The sequence below is a fragment of the Triticum aestivum genome, chromosome 5D (assembly GCF_018294505.1).
Source record: "Triticum aestivum cultivar Chinese Spring chromosome 5D, IWGSC CS RefSeq v2.1, whole genome shotgun sequence".
NCBI lineage: Eukaryota > Viridiplantae > Streptophyta > Magnoliopsida > Poales > Poaceae > Triticum > Triticum aestivum.
In genome coordinates, this window is record NC_057808.1 from 532759820 (window position 1) to 532782732 (window position 22913).

At 46.9% G+C, this 22913-nt stretch overlaps 2 protein-coding genes across 2 annotated transcripts; one reads left to right on the forward strand and one right to left on the reverse strand.

Annotated features, from left to right (window-relative positions):
- Positions 1 to 14480: 14480 nt before the first annotated feature.
- On the forward strand, positions 14481 to 19312 carry LOC123123547 (serine/threonine-protein kinase BSK5). The gene is made up of 10 exons (XM_044544071.1): positions 14481 to 14834; positions 15146 to 15372; positions 15493 to 15628; positions 16235 to 16368; positions 16470 to 16575; positions 16687 to 16772; positions 16853 to 17041; positions 17986 to 18153; positions 18330 to 18443; positions 18670 to 19312. The coding sequence occupies exons 1-10, from the start codon at positions 14768 to 14770 to the stop codon at positions 18913 to 18915; spliced, it is 1473 nt and encodes a 490-aa protein (XP_044400006.1). The 5' UTR covers positions 14481 to 14767; the 3' UTR covers positions 18916 to 19312.
- A 1023-nt stretch (positions 19313 to 20335) lies between these two features.
- On the reverse strand, positions 20336 to 22826 carry LOC123123548 (mitochondrial import inner membrane translocase subunit TIM10). The gene is made up of 6 exons (XM_044544072.1): positions 22680 to 22826; positions 22533 to 22594; positions 22368 to 22420; positions 21361 to 21399; positions 20970 to 21039; positions 20336 to 20653 (listed from the first exon to the last, which is right to left on the reverse strand). The coding sequence occupies exons 2-6, from the start codon at positions 22575 to 22577 to the stop codon at positions 20603 to 20605; spliced, it is 258 nt and encodes an 85-aa protein (XP_044400007.1). The 5' UTR covers positions 22578 to 22594; positions 22680 to 22826; the 3' UTR covers positions 20336 to 20602.
- Positions 22827 to 22913: the final 87 nt, after the last annotated feature.

A 22913-nucleotide genomic window follows, 5' to 3' on the forward strand; every position in this document is an offset into this window, starting at 1 on the left:
TCAACTAGTGTGTAGCAGGGCACAGGAAGTTGTTCCTGTGGCACCTACACCAATTGAAGTGGAAGCTTATGATAGTGATCATGAAACTTCGGATCAAGTCACTACCAAACCTCGTAGGACGACGAGGATGCGTGCTACTTCAGAGTGGTACGTGATCCTGTCTGAGATATCATGTTGTTGGACAATACTGAACCTATGAGCTATGGAGAAGCGATGGTGGGCCCATATTCCGACAAATGGTTAAGAGCCATGAAATCCGAGATAAATGGATCTTTGAGAAGAAGACGGACGTGGACGGTAATGTTACCGTCTATGAAGCTCGACTTGTGGCAAAGAGTATTTCCACAAGTTCAAGGAGTTGACTACGATGAGATTTTCTCATCCGTAGCGGTGCTTAAGTCCGTTGGAATCATGTTAGCATTATCTGCATTTGTGAAATCTAGCAGATGGATGTCAAAACAAGTTTCCTTACCAGTTTTCGTAAGGAAAGGTTGTATGTGATACAATCAGAAAGTTTTTGTCGATCCTAAGGATGCTAAAAGGTATGCTAGCTCCAGTGATCCTTCCATGGATTAGAGCAAGCATCTCGGAGTCAGAATATACACTTTGATGGAGTGATCAAAGTTTTTGGGTTTATACAAAGTTTGTTAGAAACTTGTATTTACAATAAAGTGAGTGGGAGCGCTACAACATTTCTGATAAGTATATGTGAATGACATATTGTTGATCCGAAATGATGTAAAATTTCTGGAAAGCATAAAGGGTTGTTTGAAAGGAGTTTTTCAAAGGAAGACCTGGATAAAGCTGCTTACACATTGGGCATCAAGATCTATAGAGATAGATCAAGACGCTTGATGATACTTTCAAAGAACGCACACCTTGACATGATTTTGAAAGAGTTCAAATAGATCAGCAAAGAAGGAGTTCTTGGCTGTGTTACAAGGTGTGAGTATTGAGTGAGACTCAAGACCTGACCACAGCAGAAGAGAGAGAAAGGACGAAGGTCGTCCCCTATGCTTTAGACGTAGGCTCTACAGTATGCTATGCTGTGTACCACACATGAAGTGTGCCTTGCCATGACTTGGTCAAGGGGTACAATAGTGATCCGGGAATGGATCACATGACAGCGGTCGAACATATCCTTAGTACCTAGTGGACTAAGGAATTTTCTCGATTATGGAGGTGGAAAGGAGTTCGTCGTAAAGGGTTACGTCGATGCGAACTTTGACACTAATCCGGATGACTCTGAGTAGTAAACCGGATTCGTATAGTAGAGCAATTATTTGAAATGGCTCCAAATAACGCGTGGTAGCATCCACAAAGATGACATAGATATTCGTAAAGCACACACGAATCTGAAAGGTTCAGACCCGTTGACTAATAACCTCTCTCACAAGCATAACATGATCAAACCAGAACTCATTGAGTGTTAATCACATAGAGATGTGAACTAGATTGTTGACTCTAGTAAACTCTTGGGTGTTGGTCACATGGTGATGTGACCTGTCAGTGTTAATCACATGGTGATGTGAACTAGATTATTGACTCTAGTGCAAGTGGGAGACTGTTGGAAATATGCCCTAGAGGCAATAATAAATAGGTTATTATTATATTTCCTTGTTCATGATAATCGTTTATTATCCATGCTAGAATTGTATTGATAGGAAACTCAGATACATGTGTGGATACATAGACAACACCATGTCCCTAGTAAGCCTCTAGGAGACTAGCTCGTTGATCAAAAGATGGTTACGGTTTCCTAACCATGGACATTGGATGTCGTTGATAACGGGATCACATCATTAGGAGAATGATTTGATGGACAAGACCCAATCCTAAGCCTAGCACAAGATCGTGTAGTTCGTTTGCTCAGAGCTTTTCTAATGTCAAGTATCACTTCCTTAGACCATGAGATTGTGCAACTCCCGGATACCGTAGGAATGCTTTGGGTGTGCCAAACGTCACAACGTAACTGGGTGGCTATAAAGGTGCACTACGGGTATCTCCGAAAGTGTCTGTTGGGTTGGCACGAATCGAGACTGGGATTTGTCACTCCGTGTAAACGGAGAGGTATCTCTGGGCCCACTCGGTAGGACATCATCATAATGTGCACAATGTGACCAAGGAGTTGATCACGGGATGATGTGAGTTACGGAACGAGTAAAGAGACTTGCCGGTAACGAGATTGAACAAGGTATAGGGATACCGACGATCGAATCTCGGGCAAGTAACATACCGATGGACAAAGGGAATTGCATACGGGATTGATTGAATCCCCGACATCGTGGTTCATCCGATGATATCATCGTGGAACATGTGGGAGCCAACATGGGTATCCAGATCCCGCTGTTGGTTATTGACCGGAGAACGTCTCGGTCATGTCTGCATGGTTCCCGAACCCGTAGGGTCTACACGCTTAAGGTTCGATGACGCTAGGGTTATAGGGAAAGCATGTACGTGGTTACCGAATGTTGTTCGGAGTCCCGGATGAGATCCCGGACGTCACGAGGAGTTCCGGAATGGTCCGGAGGTAAAGATTTATATATGGGAAGTCCTGTTTTGGTCACCGGAAAAGTTTCGGGTGAAATCGGTAATGTACCGGGACCACCGGGAGGGTCCCGGGGGTCCACCAAGTGGGGCCACCAGCCCCAGAAGGCTGCGTGGGCCAAGTGTGGGAGGGGACCAGCCCCAGGTGGGCTGGTGCGCCCCCCCACCAAGGCCCAAGGCGCATGGGAGAGTGGGAGGGGGCAAACCCTAGGTCCAGATGGGCCTTAGGGCCCATCTAGTGGGGCGCCTCCCCCTCTCCTCCCCTTGGCCGCCCCCCTTGATGGGATCTAGGGCTGGCCGCCTCCTCTTGGGGGTGGAAACCCTAAGGGGGGCGCAGCCCCCTTCCCCCCTATATATACTTGAGGTTTGGGCTGCCATACAGACACGAGAACGTCTCCTTTTGGTGCAGCCCTACCCCTCTCCCTCCTCCTCCTCTCCCACGGTGCTTGGCGAAGCCCTGCGGGATTGCCACGCTCCTCCACCACCACCATGCCGTCGTGTTGCTGCTGGATGGAGTCTTCCCCAACCTCTCCCTCTCTCCTTGCTGGATCAAGGCGTGGGAGACGTCACCGGGCTGCACGTGTGTTGAACGCGGAGGCACCGTTCTTTCGGTGCTTAGATCGGAATCAACCGCGATCTGAATCGCTACGAGTATGACTCCCTCATCCGCGTTCTTGCAACGCTTCCGCATCGCGATCTACAAGGGTATGTAGATTCACTCCCCTTCCCCTCGTTGCTAGATTACTCCATAGATTGATCTTGGTGATGCGTAGAAAATTTTGAATTTCTGCTACGTTCCCCAACAGTGGTATCAGAGCTAGGTCTATGCGTAGTTTCTATGCACGAGTAGAACACAAAGAAGTTGTGGGCGTCGATGTTGTCAATTCTTCTTGCCGCTACTAGTCTTATCTTGTTTCGGCGGCATTGTGGGATGAAGCGGCCCGGACCGACCTTACACGTACGCTTACGTGAGACAGGTTCCACCGACTGACATGCACTAGTTGCATAAGGTGGCTAGCGGGTGTCTGTCTCTCCCACTTTAGTCGGAACGGATTCGATGAAAAGGGTCCTTATGAAGGGTAAATGGAAATTGGCAAATCACGTTGTGGTCATACGTAGGTAAGAAACGTTCTTGCTAGAAACCTACAAACCACGTAAAAACTTGCAACAACAATTAGAGGACGTCTAACTTGTTTTTGCAGCAAGTGCTATGTGATGTGATATGGCCAGAAGATGTGATGAATGATATATGTGATGTATGAGATTGATCATATTCTTGTAATAGGAATCACGACTTGCATGTCGATGAGTATGACAACTGGCAGGAGCCATAGGAGTTGTCTTTATTATTTTGTATGACCTGCGTGTCATTGAATAACGCCATGTAAATTACTTTACTTTGTTGCTAAACGCGTTAGCCATAGAAGTAGAAGTAATCGTTGGCGTGACGACTTCATGAAGACACAATGATGGAGATCATGGTGTCATGCCGGTGACGAAGATGATCATGGTGCCCCGAAGATGGAGATCAAAGGAGCAAAATGATATTGGCCATATCATGTCACTATTTGATTGCATGTGATGTTTATCATGTTTTTGCATCTTATTTGCTTAGAACGACGGTAGTAAGTAAGATGATCCCTTATGATAATTTCAAGAAAGTGTTCCCCCTAACTGTGCACCGTTGCGAAGGTTCGTTGTTTCGAAGCACCACGTGATGATCGGGTGTGATAGATTCTAACGTTCGCATACAACGGGTGTTGACGAGCCTAGCATGTACAGACATGGCCTCGGAACACACGCAATACACTTAGGTTAACTTGACGAGCCTAGCATGTACAGACATGGCCTCGGAACACGGAGGACCGAAAGGTCGAGCATGAGTCGTATAGAAGATACGATCAACATGGAGATGTTCACCGATCTTGACTAGTCCGTGTCACGTGATGATCGGACACGGCCTAGTTAACTCGGATCATGTTTCACTTAGATGACTAGAGGGATGTCTATCTGAGTGGGAGTTCATTGAATAATTTGATTATATGAACTTAATTATCATGAACTTAGTCTAAAATCTTTACACTATGTCTTGTAGATCAAATGGCCCACGTTGTCCTCAACTTCAACGCGTTCCTAGAGAAAACCAAGCTGAAAGATGATGGCAGTAACTATACGGACTGGGTCCAGAACCTGAGGATCATCCTCATAGCTGCCAAGAAAGATTATGTCCTAGAAGCACCGCTAGGTGAAGCACCAATCCCTCAGAACCAAGACGTTATGAACGCTTGGCAATCACGTGCTGATGATTACTCCCTCGTTCAGTGCGGCATGCTTTACAGCTTAGAACCGGGTCTCCAAAAGCGTTTTGAGAAACATGGAGCATATGAGATGTTCGAGGAGCTGAAAATGGTTTTCCAAGCTCATGCCCGGGTCGAGAGATATGAAGTCTCCGACAAGTTCTTCAGCTGTAAAATGGAGGAGAATAGTTCTGTTAGTGAGCACATACTCAGAATGTTGGAAATATGCCCTAGAGGCAATAATAAATAGGTTATTATTATATTTCCTTATTCATGATAATCGTTTATTATCCATGCTAGAATTGTATTGATAGGAAACTCAGATACATGTGTGGATACATAGACAACACCATGTCCCTAGTAAGCCTCTAGTTGACTAGCTCGTTGATCAATAGATGGTTACGGTTTCCTGACCATGGACATTGGATGTTGTTGATAACGGGATCACATCATTAGGAGAATGATGTGATGGACAAGACCCAATCCTAAGCCTAGCACAAGATCGTGTAGTTCGTTTGCTCAGAGCTTTTCTAATGTCAAGTATCATTTCCTTAGACCATGAGATTGTGCAACTCCCGGATAACCGTAGGAATGCTTTGGGTGTACCAAACGTCACAACGTAACTGGGTGGCTATAAAGGTGCACTACAGGTATCTCCGAAAGTGTCTGTTGGGTTGGCACGAATCAAGACTGGGATTTGTCACTCCGTGTAAACGGAGAGGTATCTCTGGGCCCACTCGGTAGGACATCATCATAATGTGCACAATGTGACCAAGGAGTTGATCACGGGATGATGTGAGTTACGGAACGAGTAAAGAGACTTGCCGGTAACGAGATTGAACAAGGTATAGGGATACCGACGATCGAATCTCGGGCAAGTAACATACCGTTAGACAAAGGAATTGAATACGGGATTGATTGAATCCCCGACATCGTGGTTCATCCGATGAGATCATCGTGGAACATGTGGGAGCCAACATGGGTATCCAGATCCCGCTGTTGGTTATTGACCGGAGAACGTCTCGGTCATGTCTGCATGGTTCCCGAACCCGTAGGGTCTACACACTTAAGGTTCGATGACGCTAGGGTTATAGGGAAAGCATGTACGTGGTTACCGAATGTTGTTCGGAGTCCCGGATGAGATCCCGGACGTCACGAGGAGTTCCGGAATGGTCCGGAGGTAAAGATTTATATATGGGAAGTCCTGTTTTGGTCACCGGAAAAGTTTCGGGTGAAATCGGTAATGTACCGGGACCACCGGGAGGGTCCCGGGGGTCCACCAAGTGGGGCCACCAGCCCCAGAAGGCTGCGTGGGCCAAGTGTGGGAGGGGACCAGCCCCAGGTGGGCTGGTGCGCCCCCCCACCAAGGCCCAAGGCGCATGGGAGAGTGGGAGGGGGCAAACCCTAGGTCCAGATGGGCCTTAGGGCCCATCTAGTGGGGCGCCTCCCCCTCTCCTCCCCTTGGCCGCCCCCTTGATGGGATCTAGGGCTGGCCGCCTCCTCTTGGGGGTGGAAACCCTAAGGGGGGCGCAGCCCCCTTCCCCCCTATATATACTTGAGGTTTGGGCTGCCATACACACACGAGAAAGTCTCCTTTTGGTGCTGCCCTACCCCTCTCCCTCCTCCTCCTCTCCCACGGTGCTTGGCGAAGCCCTGCGGGATTGCCACGCTCCTCCACCACCACCATGCCGTCGTGTTGCTGCTGGATGGAGTCTTCCCCAACCTCTCCCTCTCTCCTTGCTGGATCAAGGCGTGGGAGACGTCACCGGGCTGCACGTGTGTTGAACGCGGAGGCACCGTTCTTTCGGTGCTTAGATCGGAATCAACCGCGATCTGAATCGCTACGAGTACGACTCCCTCATCCGCGTTCTTGCAACGCTTCCGCATCGCGATCTACAAGGGTATGTAGATTCACTCCCCTTCCCCTCGTTGCTAGATTACTCCATAGATTGATCTTGGTGATGCGTAGAAAATTTTGAATTTCTGCTACGTTCCCCAACAGGGCTGACTTGGCCCGTGCGCACGGGGTACCTCGAAACTCACTGGACACCCCGTGCGCACGGGGCTGACTTGGCCCATGCGCACGGGGTACCTCGCATCTCACTGGACACCCCGTGCGCACGGGGCTGACTTGGCCCGTGCGCACGGGGTCGAATGGGCAGAAATCCCCTCCCGGCCCAGAACACTATAAAAGCCCCCTTCTTCCTCCTCCATAACCTAACCCTAATGTCTTGTTGAGCTCCTCCATTGCTACACCCCATTTTGCTCACTACTCTCAATCCCTCCACCCAATCTCGTTGAAACTTTGGGGATTGGGAGAGGAAGACCCGATCTACACTTTGACCAAACCAAATCGCATTCCCCGCAACATTCATCCACCATGACTTGTTACTCTTGGAGCTTGGGCTCCTAGGCGGTTAGAGGTTCCTCCGGAAGCTTCCTTGCCTGTGGTGTGCTCCGGAGAAGTTTGTAAAGGTGTGGTGGTCGCCTTCAAGACCAACCCCGAGTGATTCGAGGCTCATCCGTTGGGGGTGACTCGAAGGAGATTACGGTGAGCCTTCGGTGGCGTTCCGCAAGCTTTGGCTCCGGCACCGCTCCAAACGGAGAGTAGCTCTTCCCCAAGGAAGAGTGAACTTCGGGATAAAATCCGCGTCCTGGTCTCACTTGTGGTTAATCCTTTCCCGCACTTTACTTAGCCTTGTATGCTTGTTGGCTTGCTAATTAGTTTGTTGCCTAGAATACTTAGCTTAGAACTTGCTTGTCATATAGGTTGTGTTCACCTAGTTGCATATCTAGTGAACCCTTTTTATCCGCTAAGCCTTAAAATTGACAAGAAAGAGTAAAATTTGTAGTCTCCTATTCACCCCCCCCCCTCTAGTCGACCGTCTCGATCCTTTCACCTTGAATCGTCGATGAATGAACCCGCGAACCGCCGACGAAGAGGACTCATGTGGCCGTTGTTTTTGTTGACCTCCTCTAGCAGAGTTCTGCTGCACCAACAATGTGGGGGGAGAGCTCTTCCTCTTAGATCCTCCGACAAACACCGAACTACAAGGCAGCGGGGAAGCAGCGAGAGCTACCAGATCTGTACCTGCTTAACGGCTGCATCAAGAACTCGGCCGGATTTGTCTGTCGCTCTCGCTCCATCGCAAGATCTAACTGCACCGCTTCGCCGGTCTGATGACTCCAAGATCCAGGGACGAGAAGTGGCAGATAGCCGTGTTGGGTAACGTAGCAATAATTCAAAATTTTCCTACGTGTCACCAAGATCAATCTAGGAAATGCTAGCAACGAGAGAGAGGGAGTGCATCTTCATACCCTTGAAGATCGCTAAGCGGAAGCGTTACAAGAACGCGGTTGATGGAGTCGTACCCGCAGCGATTCAAATCACGGAAGATCCGATCTAGCGCCGAACGGACGGCGCCTCCGCGTTCAACACACGTACAGCCCCGGGACGTCTCCTCCTTCTTGATCTAGCAAGGGGAGAGGAGAAGTTGAGGGAGAACTCCAGCAGCACGACGGCGTGGTGGCAATGGAGCTCGTGGTTCTCCGGCAGAGCTTCGCTAAGCACTACAGAGGAGGAGGAGGAGTTGGAGGAGGAGAGGGCTGCGCCAGGGATGTGGTGCTACAGCCCTCCCTCCACCCCTCTATTTATAGGGAGAAGGGGGAAGGGGGCCGGCCCCTCTAGATGAGATCTAGGGGGGGCGGCCAAGGGGGAGGGGGCTTGCCCCCCAAGCAAGGGGGCGCCCCCCTTTAGGGTTCCCCCCAACCCTAGGCGCATGGGCCCTAGGGGGGATGGCGCCCAGCCCAGTTAGGGCTGGTTCCCTTCCACCTACAGCCCATAAGGCCCTCCGGGGCAGGTGGACCCTCCCGGTGGACCCCCGGAACCCCTCCGGTGGTCCCGGTACAATACCGGTATACCCCCGAATATTTCCGGTGACCGTATGATGACTTCCCATATATAAATCTTCACCTCTGGACCATTCCGGAGCTCCTCGTCATGTCCGGGATCTCATCCGGACTCCGAACAACCTTCGGTAACCACATACTATTTCCCATAACAACTCTAGCGTCACCGAACCTTAAGTGTGTAGACCCTACGAGTTCGGGAACCATGCAGACATGACCGAGACACCTCTCCGGCCAATAACCAATAGCGGGATCTAGATACCCATATTGGCTCCCACATGTTCCACGATGATCTCATCGGATGAACCACGATGTCGGGGATTCAATCAATCCTGTATACAATTCCCTTTGTCTATCGGCATGTTGCTTGCCCGATATTCGATCGTCGGTATCCCAATACCTCGTTCAATCTTGTTACCGGCAAGTCTCTTTACTCGTTCCGTAACGCATGATCCCGTGGCTAACTCCTTAGTCACATTGAGCTCATTATGATGATGCATTACCGAGTGGGCCCAGAGCCAGAGGGAGCCCTAGTTTCAGCATAAAAGGAAGAAGTCGGGTCCGCGCGGATACCTCTCCGTCATACGGAGTGACAAATCCCAGTCTCGATTCGTGCCAACCCAACAGACACTTTCGGAGATACCTGTAGTGCACCTTTATAGCCACCCAGTTACGTTGTGACGTTTGGTACACCCAAAGCATTCCTACGGTATCCGGGAGTTGCACAATCTCATGGTCTAAGGAAACGATACTTGACATTAGAAAAGCTCTTAGCAAACGAACTACACGATCTTGTGCTATGCTTAGGATTGGGTCTTGTCCATCACACCATTCTCCTAATGATGTGATCCCGTTATCAATGACATCCAATGTCCATGGTCAGGAAACCATAACCATCTATTGATCAATGAGCTAGTCAACTAGAGGCTTACTAGGGACATGTTGTGGTCTATGTATTCACACATGTATTACGGTTTCCAGTTAATACAATTATAGCATGAACAATAGACAATTATCATGAACAAGGAAATACAATAAGAACCATTTTATTATTGCCTCTAGGGCATATTTCCAACAGTCTCCCACTTGCACTAGAGTCAATAATCTAGTTCACATCACTATGTGATTGTAATGAATCCAACACCCATGGGGTTTGTTCATATCTCGCTTGTGAGAGAGGTTTTTAGTCAACGGGTCTGAACCTTCCAGATCCGTGTGTGCTTTACAGATCTCTATGTCATCTTGTAGATGCAGCTACCACGCGCTACTTGGAGCTATTCCAAATAACTGCTCTACTATACGAATCCGGTTTACTACTCAGAGTCATCCGGATTAGTGTCAAAGTTTGCATCGACGTAACCCTTTACGACGAACTCTTTTACCACCTCCATAATCGAGAAAATTCCTTAGTCCACTAGTTACTAAGGATAAGTTCGACCGTTGTCATGTGATTCATTCTCGGATCACTCTTGTACCCCTTGACTGACTCATGGCAAGGCACACTTCAGGTGCGGTACACATCATAGCATACTGTAGAGCCTACGTCTAAAGCATAGGGGACGACCTTCGTCCTTTCTCTCTCTTCTGCCGTGGTCAGGTCTTGAGTCTTACTCAATACTCACACCTTGTAACACAGCCAAGAACTCCTTCTTTGCTGATCTATTTTGAACTCCTTCAAAATCTTGTCACGGTATGTATTCATTTGAAAGTACTATTAAGCGTTTTTGATCTATCCTTATAGATCTTGATGCTCAATGTTCAAGTAGCTTAATCCAGGTTTTCCATTGAAATACACTTTTCAAATAACCTTGTATGCTTTCCAGAAATTCTACATCATTTCTGATCAACAATATGTTAACAACATATACTCATCAAAAATTCTATAGTGCTCCCACTCACTTCTTTGGAAATACAAGTTTCTCATAAACCCAAAATCTTTGATCATCTCATCAAAGCGTACATTCCAACTCCGAGATGCTTACTCCAGTCCTTAGAAGGATTGCTGGATCTATGCATACTTGTTAGCATCTTTCAGGATTGAAAAAACCTTCTGGTTGTATCACATACAACCTTTCCTCAAGAAAATCGTCGAGGAAACAATGTTTTGACATCCTATCTGCAAGATTTCATAAATAATGCAGTAACTGCTAACATAATTCCAACAGACTCTTAGCATCGCTACGAGTGAGAAAGTCTCATCGCAGTCAACTCCTTGAACTTGCCGGAAAACATCTTAACGACAAGTCGAGCTTTCTTAATGGTGACACTTACCATCATTGTCTGTCTTCCTTTTAAAATCCATCTGCACCCAACAGCCTTACGACCATCAAGTAGTTCTTCCAAAGTCTACACTTTGTTTTTATACATGGATCCTCTCTCGGATTTTATGGCCTCGAGCCATTCGTCGGAATCAGGGCCCACCATCGCTTCTCCATACCTCGTAGGTTCATTGTTGTCTAGCAACATGACTTCCAAGACAGGATTACGTACCACTCTGAAGTAGTACGCATCCTTGTCGTCCTACGAGGTTTGGTAGTGACTTGATCCGAAGTTTCATGATCACTATCATAAGCTTCCACTTCAATTGGTGTAGGTGCCACAGGAACAACTTCCTGTGCCCTGCTACACACTAGTTGAAGTGACGGTTCAGTAACCTCATCAAGTCTCCACCATCCTCCCACTCAATTCTTTCGAGAGAAACTTTTCCTCGTGAAAGGACCCGTTTCTAGAAACAACACTTTTGCTTCCAGATCTGAAATAGGAGGTATACCCAACTTTTTTTGGGTATTCTATGAAGATGCATTTATCCGCTTTGGGTTTGAGCTTATCAGCCTGAAACTTTTTCACATAAGCGTCGCAGCCCCAAACTTTTAAGAAACGACAGCTTAGGTTTCTCTAAACCATAGTTCATACGGCGTCGTCTCAACGGAATTGCGTGGTGCCCTATTTAAAGTGAATGCGGTTGTCTCTAATGCCTAACCCATAAACGATAGTGGTAATTCGATAAGAGACATCATGGTATGCACCATATCCTAATAGGGTGCAGTTATGATGTTCGGACACACCATCACACTATGGTGTTCCAGGCGGTATTAGTTGTGAAACAATTTTCACAATGTCTTAATTGTGTGCCAAACTCGTAACTCAGATATCTCTATGATCATTAAAAAGACATTTTATCCTCTTGTCACGACAATCTTCAACTTCACTCTGAAATTACTTGAACCTTTCAATAATTCAGACTTGTGTTTCATCAAGTAAATATTCTTAGCATCTACTCAAATCATCTGTGAAGTAAGAACATAACGATATCCACTGCGTGCCTCAGCACTCATTGGACTGCACACATCAAATGTATTACTTCCAACAAGTTGCTCTCTTGTTCCATCTTACTGAAAACGAGGCCTTTCAGTCATCTTGCCCATGTGTTATGATTTGCATGTCTCAAGTGATGCAAAATCAAGTGAGTCCCAACGATCCATCTGACCTCCACTTGGCGGCGGCCAAGGGGGAGGGGGCTTGCCCCCCAAGCAAGGGGGGCGCCCCCCTTTAGGGTTCCCCCCAACCCTAGGCGCATGGGCCCTAGGGGGATGGCGCCCAGCCCACTTAGGGGCTGGTTCCCTTCCACCTACAGCCCATAAGGCCCTCCGGGGCAGGTGGACCCTCCCGGTGGACCCCCGGAACCCCTCCGGTGGTCCCGGTACAATACCGGTATACCCCCGAATATTTCCGGTGACCGTATGATGACTTCCCATATATAAATCTTCACCTCCGGACCATTCCGGAGCTCCTCGTCATGTCAGGGATCTCATCCGGGACTCCGAACAACCTTCGGTAACCACATACTATTTCCCATAACAACTCTAGCGTCACCGAACCTTAAGTGTGTAGACCCTACGGGTTCGGGAACCATGCAGACATGACCGAGACACCTCTCCGGCCAATAACCAATAGCGGGATCTGGATACCCATATTGGCTCCCACATGTTGCACGATGATCTCATCGGATGAACCACGATGTCGGGGATTCAATCAATTCTGTATACAATTCCCTTTGTCTATCGGCATGTTGCTTGCCCGAGATTCGATCGTCGGTATCCCAATACCTCGTTCAATCTTGTTACCGGCAAGTCTCTTTACTCGTTCCGTAACACATGATCCCGTGGCTAACTCCTTAGTCACATTGAGCTCATTATGATGATGCTTTACCGAGTGGGCCCAGAGATACCTCTCCGTCATACGGAGTGATAAATCCCAGTCTCGATTCGTGCCAACCCAACAGACACTTTCGGAGATACCTGTAGTGCACCTTTATAGCCACCCAGTTACGTTGTGACGTTTGGTACACCCAAAGCATTCCTACGGTATCCGGGAGTTGCACAATCTCATGGTCTAAGGAAACGATACTTGACATTAGAAAAGCTCTTAGCAAACGAACTACACGATCTTGTGCTATGCTTAGGATTGGGTCTTGTCCATCACATCATTCTCCTAATGATGTGATCCCGTTATCAATGACATCCAATGTCCATGGTCAGGAAACCATAACCATCTATTGATCAACGAGCTAGTCAACTAGAGGCTTACTAGGGACATGTTGTGGTCTATGTATTCACACATGTATTACGGTTTCCAGTTAATACAATTATAGCATGAACAATAGACAATTATCATGAACAAGGAAATACAATAATAACCATTTTATTATTGCCTCTAGGGCATATTTCCAACAAGCCGCCCTCTCCAGACCACCCACGCATTTACTGTGGAGCTTCACGTCGTCACCGGAAAGCAAGAATTCCGATCCACGGATCAGGACGCCGGCGAGATGTCGAGCCACGGCTCTGCCTCTCGCCGTCCTCCTCGTGCAAACTTCCGTCCAAATAATGGCCCACCAGGCAGGCATATAATACAAAGGACTACCTTATTTGGTAACCGTTCGGTGCTACTTCTAGCATAACATGAAACTTCAATTGCATATAAGAAATCTGATATAATAACATCAAAAGTCCATTAAACCAATTGATTTAGCAATGCATGGCACGCGCGTGTAGCGTGAAATTCATGAGCTCTTAGCCATCCTATGATGATATTCACTTGATTCGGAAATACAAAGTATAACACTCAACTATTTTCCACCATGGGGAACGATCCAACCGTGTTTTCAATAGAGCATGATGCGTCCATGCACGAGTGACGTGATACCGTGGGAAACATTAACATCGAGCGCAATAACTAACTTGAAGAACATCTAACTGATTCGACGGATCAAAACTTCATACATGCTCGCTCGATTCTACAACGCACACTTGCACATACCACATACGACAGCTGCCCGTGCGTGTAAAAGCTCGTAAAGACAATTACTCGGTAGCGGACAGTTAAATTAAATAGCAACAAGTAGGACCAGTAACACACAAAGCATAATAAAGCCCTAAAAGACTACTTATATGTCTACTCATTTGCACACTACATATACAAAACACACATCATGTACGTACAAAAATGTAAAAAACATTTTACCAAATCTGATCCACCGAATTCAAATTCAAATTTCTCTAGAGAGAGGCATGCACCTGGTCGATTTTGAACTAGACCAGAATTAAGACCCCAGATGGCTATCCATGGGGCAGAAGAGGAGGAACGGGGGGAGCCAGGGCCAGGGGCAATATAAAAGGGGAGGGGGAGAGGAGGGGGCGGCGAAGGAACAACACAGGCACACAGCCAACAGGAGAGGAGAGCGGAAAGCCCACCACCTTCCTTGGATCCACAACCCACCCCAGCCCCCACCCCCCACCCCACACACGCCACTCCCCTCTCATCCCTCTCTCTCCCTCCCATCGAGTATTATAGTCTTGGTCTATTCGAGTCCTCCCAGTAGCAGCGAGGCGAGAGAGCGAGCGAGCGAAGCGGAGGTGGTGGTGCTAGTGGGGAGGAAGGAGCCACAGCGGGGGAGGGAGGAAGGGAGGGAGATCTAGGCGGCGGAGGAGGCGCGCGCGGGCAGGCCGGCGTCCATGGGGGCTCGCTGCTCCAAGCTCTCCGCCTGCTGGTGGCCGCCGCACTTCAAATCCCCCCGCCTCGGTAAGCAACCCGCCCACCAACCGCTCCCCCCCCGCCCGCATTGGCCGCTTCCCCTGCCTGCCCGCTCGCCCTCGGATTCGGGCCGCCCTTCTCCTCCCCCCGTGCTCGCCGACGCGTTTCGTGTTTTCCGGCGGAGGGGAGGGCGGCCGCGGCCCCGCATTTGGGGGTCCTGGTCTCCTCGTTTTTTACCCCGGCCAATTTCTCGCTCGCTGGCCTTGTTCCCTCCTGCTCGGTGGGTGGGGGGCTCGATCCGCCGCTGATCCCGACGCGCGCACGCACGCGCTCACCTGTTTGTCTCCGTGCCCCTGCAGAGAACGGCGCCGCCGGGGAGGACGGCAGCGGCGTGCCGGTGTTCGCCGAGTACAGCCTCGACGAGCTCCGCGCCGCCACCGACGGCTTCGCCGCGGACCGCATCGTCTCCGAGCACGGCGAGAAGGCGCCCAACGTCGTCTACCGCGGCACCCTCTTCAGCTCCGGCGCCACCGTCGCCATCAAGCGCTTCGGCCGCTCCGCCTGGCCCGACGCGCGCCAGTTCGTGGTTCGTGCTCCTTGCTTTGCTTTGCTCCACTGGGTGGATCATCTCGCCTTGTGTGCAGTGTTCGACTGGCCTCTGCTGCAGAGTCTGAATTGAGTTTTGCTTCTGTTTTTGTGTGCGCAGGAGGAGGCTAGGGCCGTTGGGCTGCTGCGGAGCGGTCGCCTGTCCAACCTCATCGGCTGCTGCTGCGAGGGCGGCGAGCGGCTGCTCGTTGCTGAGTTCATGCCGCATGATACCTTGGCAAAGCATCTGTTCCACTGTATGTCTGTTACTCACTTCTTTCCTTGTTGTGTGTTGGATGCAATCACAAAACAAATGTGGTCCATACTAGTGTTGTTTCTGGATTTTATTTACTAGTGTAGGTAATTTATGTTTTTCACACTTCTTTCCTTGTCCCAAGTGTGTTGTATGCAATCACAAATGTGGTCTATGCTTACTTTTGTTTCTAAATTTGGTATATGGTAATGTAGGTAGCTTAAGTAAATACTGTTGCTAATTGTTTGGGTTAGTCCTATTCTTGTTATGTTAGACTATAACCGGAAATAATCACCACAGGTGATTAGTTATGCCTTTATATGCAAGAGTAGTTTATAGAATGTGCAATTAATGGTTCATGAATGTGATTATTGCACGATGGCATGTACTTACTTACTACATTTGTTTTGGTTCTCACAAGTTTATCCTTGGCAAAGTACCTATGATAGGACCATTTAGTTTTGGTTCACAGGTGAAATGTGTTCAGGGCATTTAATTTTGGTTCACATGTGAAATGTGTTCAGGGCATTTAGCATTAATTGTTTTCCTTAAGAGCTTCTATTTTGAATACGGTATTCCATTTTGCGCTCATGGTGGTTATCCTTCTCAGGGGAGACCAAACCGTTGAGCTGGGCAATGAGGGTGCGAGCTGCACTCTATGTGGCCCAAGCACTGGAGTACTGCACCCTCAAAGGGAGGGCTCTCTACCATGACCTGCATGCATACAGGGTCCTCTTTGATGTGGTGAGTCAGTACTTGTTCTCCTTAGCTGCTTTGCTTCCTAGCTGGGATTGTCACAGTCAAGATATCTAATATGCTTTTGGTTTCTGCTCGGTGAATTACAGGATGGCAACCCTAGGTTGTCATGTTTTGGTTTGATGAAGAACAGCAGAGATGGGAAAAGCTACAGTACTAATTTGGCTTTCACACCTCCTGAGTACCTTAAGACAGGTAAAGTGTGTCATACATACGCAAGTGATTCAGTGAACATGAACGTATTTCATAAATTTGTCATGTTTGCTTCTGATTAGAGGCTGAAACCCATCCGCTTATGCTGTGCAGGTAGAGTAATCCCTGAGAGTGTGGTCTACAGCTTCGGTACCATCTTGCTTGACCTCCTAAGTGGGAAGCACATTCCACCAAGCCATGTAAGTGGAAATCATTTGTGCATTGACATTGTTGACCATCAACTTTATCCAAGTAAATGATTGACTTCTCTATTTTGTAGGCGCTTGACCTTATCAGAGGAAGGAACATCACCGTGCTCATGGATTCTTGCTTGGATGGTCACGTCTCCAGTTCTGATGGAACAGAAATGGTGCGGTTAGCATCACGCTGCTTGCAATATGAAGCTCGCGACCGGCCAAACCTGAAAGCAGTAGTGTCTGCTCTTGCAAGCCTTCAAAAAGACGCTTCTGTAATGTTCCATCCTACCTATAATTTTCAATAGATTTCTTGGTGTTCTATAATATTGAAAAGTTCCAGCAATAACATAATTCTCACCAACTAGTTGTTCTGCTGCAAATTCCAACTAGTACAATGTTAAGTTGCAAGGAAATTGCTTGTTGTCTTCAGTGCAACAGAACTATCTTTGCTTTTCTTTTTAATGTTATCTGAGAACAATCACACTGCTCTGGTCTCTGTAGTGTATAAATGGATTTATCCTGTTAAACCATATATGCAGCTTTGTTTCCATAGATTTCTTGGTGTCAATAAAGACAAGCTAAATAAATTACCCAATTTCACACTTAAATTGAGTGTTGCACATACTCATCACAATTTGCACCTGTTTGCAGAGACTGTGTTAGCAATAGTCAAAACTGCATAGGACAGATGTGTGATTATGAACATTATTAGCATGCAAAAAAGGTTGGGACTTTGTATAATTGGCACTTTATTAATTCTTTAGCACTCAACAAACTACACCTGGGCTGGTATGCTACAATAAATGGTTGCCAAGCATCATATGGGCCACTTAGAATGTCATTGACCCAGCAAATCATCTCTCTTTCCAGCCTGACATGGGCCAATGCCATACGTATCCACTGTTCAATAATTCATTCTCGTATTTCTGATCTGGAAGATACTTTGCTTATCCCGAACAGCACATGGACGGACGGGATAACGAGCGCACTGTTGCTCGGGGTCCAGCCACCTCTCCTGAACTGCAATGTTTTGTGTAACATACACTTTGTTGTAGATGCACTTATTCTTTTGCTTATAACAAATTATGTAGTTTGCCTGCTCTGAAGTATGTGGACGGATTCACTCTCTCATATCACTTATGTAACTTTATTGCGTTTAGACAAAAGTTATGCAGCTTTGCCTGCTTAAATAGTTCTAACTAAATCTTTGTTGCAGGCTCCTTCACATACTTTACTGGGCATCTCACAGGACGCTGTCAAGGAGAATGCAGAGCAAGTTTCATTTTCTGCTACTGAGAAAGCTTATGCGACAGCAGACCTTGAGCAGGTGCATGAGTTGCTGGAAAATGAGGGATATGATGAGGATGAGACAGCAAGTTTTAATGTAAGACTACTTGCCAATACATATGACTTTGCCCAGAATTCAAAATCTAAAAATACACCAAACAAGATAGTTGGGACCATTTAGTTTTTGTCACCTTTGCTCTTTTTATGTATTGCTTTAACTGGTAACAGCGAGTATTTGTGTTACACACACTTTTGAATGTTTGGAACTTGCAGGTGTCTTTAAGCTCGTGGCCTGGCCAACCATCTGAGAGTATTCAGGTCAAGAAGAATGGAGACGACGCTTTTCAATCCAAAGATTTTACGACTGTGCTGGAGTGTTACTCAAGGGTATGTTTTGATTATCATGTCTCGGGGGAATGACTGGGGGTATTGTTAAAAGTGAGATGTCATGTGCTGCATCTGCACTGTTCAGTTCAAGCCTAATTCCTAATAGAAACAGTTCTTTTGTTGCATAACATGGAAATATGAATTGACCCAAAGCTGATTTAACACAGTGGCTTTGAGATAGCGTGAAACTTGAGACTTACACTTTTGAGTTGTGCACATTTTGCAGTTTATCGATACCGGTGCAATGGAGTCTCCGACCATGCTAGTGCGGCGAGGCTTCGCAAACGTGGTGCTTGGCAGGATGGAGGATGCCCTTGAGGACGCAAGGAGAGCAGAGGGGATATCACCCGAGTGGCCGACGGCGCACTACCTGCAAGGGATGGCGCTCATCGGGCTCGGCATGGAGCTCGACGGCCACGAGAAGCTAAGGATAGCCGCCTCCTTGGAAGCCCAGAGAACCGGTAGGAACTAGGACTGTATAGAGCCGCCCGCGATGACGCCTCCTCCTCTCTTCTGTACCTAGGTCGCCTGCGCTTTTGGGTGTCGTCGGTCCAACCAGATATGCATGCTTTGCATTTTGCAACCAGTGGCAGTAGGGTTGTTTTTTGGCCTCCCCTAACTTGAATTGGTGTCTCTCCTTCAGTGGTTTTTACAGCAAACTCCTAGGCTGGCAGTTATTACTCCTCCGATATATCCGTATAAGTAAAAAAAAAATGGGCGATAGCGTTCCGTGGATTTGAGATTGTAAATTTGACCTTATTGTAGTCTTATGTCTCTCTCTAAATTCATGTATATACAGAACTCAAGAGAATATCTGGTGTTTCGCAGCTTTGAACTGCTAGTGCTATGGTTCATCAGGCATTTCCTCTTCTCTTTGCATTGCCAGTGTCTGCTATGTGTGTAGCTGCACCAAGGGTGTAGTCCATATTTTGGGGGTACCATTGAAGATGACAACCTGTGCTGTACAACTAACTGGTCTTCTCATTGTTGAGAATCAGCTAGTATGCTCCAGGATTTTTAAGTGATTTAAGCAGTTGTTTTTGTGTTTATTGGTGATGGGCTTTGTTTCTTCGAACTTTCCTTAAAAAAACACAATTTTTTTTTAACTGAAAACATTCGCCTTTGTGGTCTGCACACCAAGCTTTTGTGGAACACACACACACACGCACGCACGCACACACACATGCGCACTCAGGGTTTCTGAACATTCTGATGTTTTTTAAAAGGTACACAACATATTTTAACTGAGAACATGACCATTTGAGGTCTGCCCACAAAGTGCTATCATCATTTGCCTTTATTATCAAGGACATGATATATTGGAGGATTTTTTTTAATACTGACAAGCTCAGATTTTTTTTTTTTGGCCTTTTCACTGTCATTGTTGGCTTGCAGCATCTCTTCTGAATGGCCGTTGCTCTAAACTTCGATACGACGTCTCTTGGCGACCACAGTTCACAAAGTTGACTCGGTGTCAAGGAACAACATTTTTCTATTCAATATTACTTGTCGCTCAAACGAAAATATCTAGATATATTTCATGCTAGATACATCCGTTTGAGCAACATATTTTACTCCTTGATCTAAATTAATTGTCCTCAAATGAATGTGTCCAAATTAATTGTTGTTCAAAGAGATGTATCCAAGTTGGATCAGAGGGGGTATTCAATTGTAGCAAGTACTCATGTATGCCCAAGAACATACTCCCTCCATATCAAAATATGAGACGTTTTTTTGATACAAAGGAGCATAAAAAAACATATTATATTTTGATAGAGGGAGTACATGATAGCACTGGTCTTTCGGTTCAGTCGCAAAAGGAGCCAACATTAGAGAAGAACCCATGCCAGCAGACATTCAGCGTTTCAGACACAGCCACACAGGCACAATCATAACCATGAAAAGAGAAGCTTCGGCAACAAAATCTATCGAGCTGTACCAAATTATTACAGGCATGCTCCCCTGCCCATGATTCAGTGGCACGGGGCACCACTGGAAAGCGCGACACGCTGGGGGTTCCCTTTTGAACAGTATATATGAATTAGTCGGTCACTCATGCTTTACTTAGCGAAACGGCGAACATTCCAAAACAAAAACAGAGGAGAAACATGGCGACGGTGTCCTGCTACAGAAAATGCGACTACTGCTTCTCAGAGCGCTCACATCGGGGTCTGCTGGGTCCCGAGCATTCCGCCGACAATGTTAGTCACCTGAAAAAGAAGTAGCCAAAATGAGGGTTTCTGCAGTGTATCAAGCAAAGGAAAGAAATGGCTATGTAGATATTTAAACCACTGGGCATTATTATTTCTAGGCAAAAAAATAAAAGGAAGGTATAGGAAACTGCAAATTCATGGTACATCCCTAAGGTAGCTAGCAGTTCCAAATAAAAAACTATCATGGCAAAAATGTATTTTCTCTGAGATAATTTAAAGCACAGGAAAGTGTTTTCTTGCCCAAAGTAAAAAAAAAGGCAGTGATATTATCATTCTTTTCTATAAAAACCACATGTATCACAAGTGAACTTGCCTGCCAGTACTTTGACACACACCGATCAATGCAACTGTTCTCTCCCATATTGAGTTCACCTTCTTTATGCCTGTTGAAACAGAACAAATCACAGGAAAAGGCAACTGTTAAATTCAACAGAGGATAAATCTTTCTTGTGGCTGTTAACCAATGAGTTACAACGAAAAGAGATGATTGATGGATGTTAGATGCCACTTGACTATTTTGACCACCTTGGTTGAACCATAATGAATCTATGCATTATCTTAGAACATGAAAGAAATGTATAATTGCAATATTTTGGTTACTCATTTTATTCAACTATAAACAGCAAATCAACAAAGCAATGCAGAACCAAGCAATAATGTGTAGAAAAAATGGCAAGATATTTCGAGTTAGAAAGACCAAGTACCTTTTCTCGATGCACTTCTCAAAACAAACATGTGTAAGCCTGCATAAAAAAAAATTGGCTCACGGCATCAAGATGTGTATACAATAAAAAAGGGATTCAGGAATAATGTGGCACAATCTAACTATCTCCAAGCAAGAAGAGTACAGAGTGGATGATACACCATGGTGAGGCTGCTAAATATTTATCAGCCCTATAATAATGTCAGACTGACATTTCACAAGAAGCTGCCTATGCAAGCGTATTTGGAACACACAAACAAAACACAAAATTCTCTCTTGTCATCATTAATCTAGTTTAGATTAGGAAGCAACAAATGAGAATAAGTGAGTATCTACTACCAGCAAAGCACACGGCATCTTGGTGCTTACAAGTTACAACTTACAAGTAATAGCATGCCAACATAACTAAATTACGTGATGCTACCTCTCCTCCTGATCAATGTGACTAGTAGGTGGTATATAGGAGTACATTAACAAGCATCCCACACATTAATTGCAGCTTCATGGAAGATCATTCTACTAGGCAGTTCGACAATGTCATTATTCTCAGCTCATCAAACAGCTCTATTCATAGTTCTCGGCACATAAACAACAGGTTTATAACTGTGAAACTACATTATGCAATTAGGGGTAGAGTAACAGTAGTGCACACACATTATTTGCGGGCAAATAGGTTCAGGGAAGACCATCCTATTAAGCGGTTCAACAATGTCATTGTTCCCAGATCAATCAAGCAGTTCTATTCAGAGTTGCCGGTGCAGAGCATGGCAACCACTTGTCATAGCTGAAGGAGAAAGAGTTCCCAAGGAAATCACTGAAGCAGTAAAAACATTTTACACCAGGCTTATAATTGTCAAACTAATTTAGGCTACTCATCCGTCTGCAGCGCCACGACAAGTGCAAGCAATTTCTACTTCAGACTACATAAGTAACCTCATTGCATCAACCAGTGATCTGATCCCACAAGCCCCACCCAGGTGGCAAGCAACTAACAGGCGAATCACTCACCGGTTGAAAAGCTCGACCCGGTACTCCATCTCCTTCTCCGCCATCCCGAACATCTGCATCGCGCAACCACCGTCAGTTAACCTCATCACAAACTCTCCAAATCGAAATCGCGCAACCACACATAATAAAACATCAAAATTCGGAAGCTAAAATCGGCGCGCGTACCATCTCCTTCTCCAGCTCGCTCCGCACGTCCTTGGGAGCAGCCATTGTCGCGACGCCTTAGCCTGCACAGACAGAATCGCCGAGCGCACCGATCTAAGCAAGGGATTCATCCGGGGAAGGGACGGGGAGCAAGACGGCGTTTCTTACGGGGAAGGGGGGCCGGAGATCTCGCGAGCTGGGCGGCGGCGGCGGCGGTGGTCGAGATGCCGCGGTCGCGAAGGGGAACGCTGGAGCAGCGGCGAGAAAAGCTCTAGGGTTTTGCCCTCCTTCTTTCTTGGAGGAGGGGGGCACCTGCGCGCCTCATATGGGCTTCGCACTAACTCCAATGGGCCTACAGGCCCGAGTATGTTCGCCGGCCCAAGGCCCACGTTTCTGGGCCGG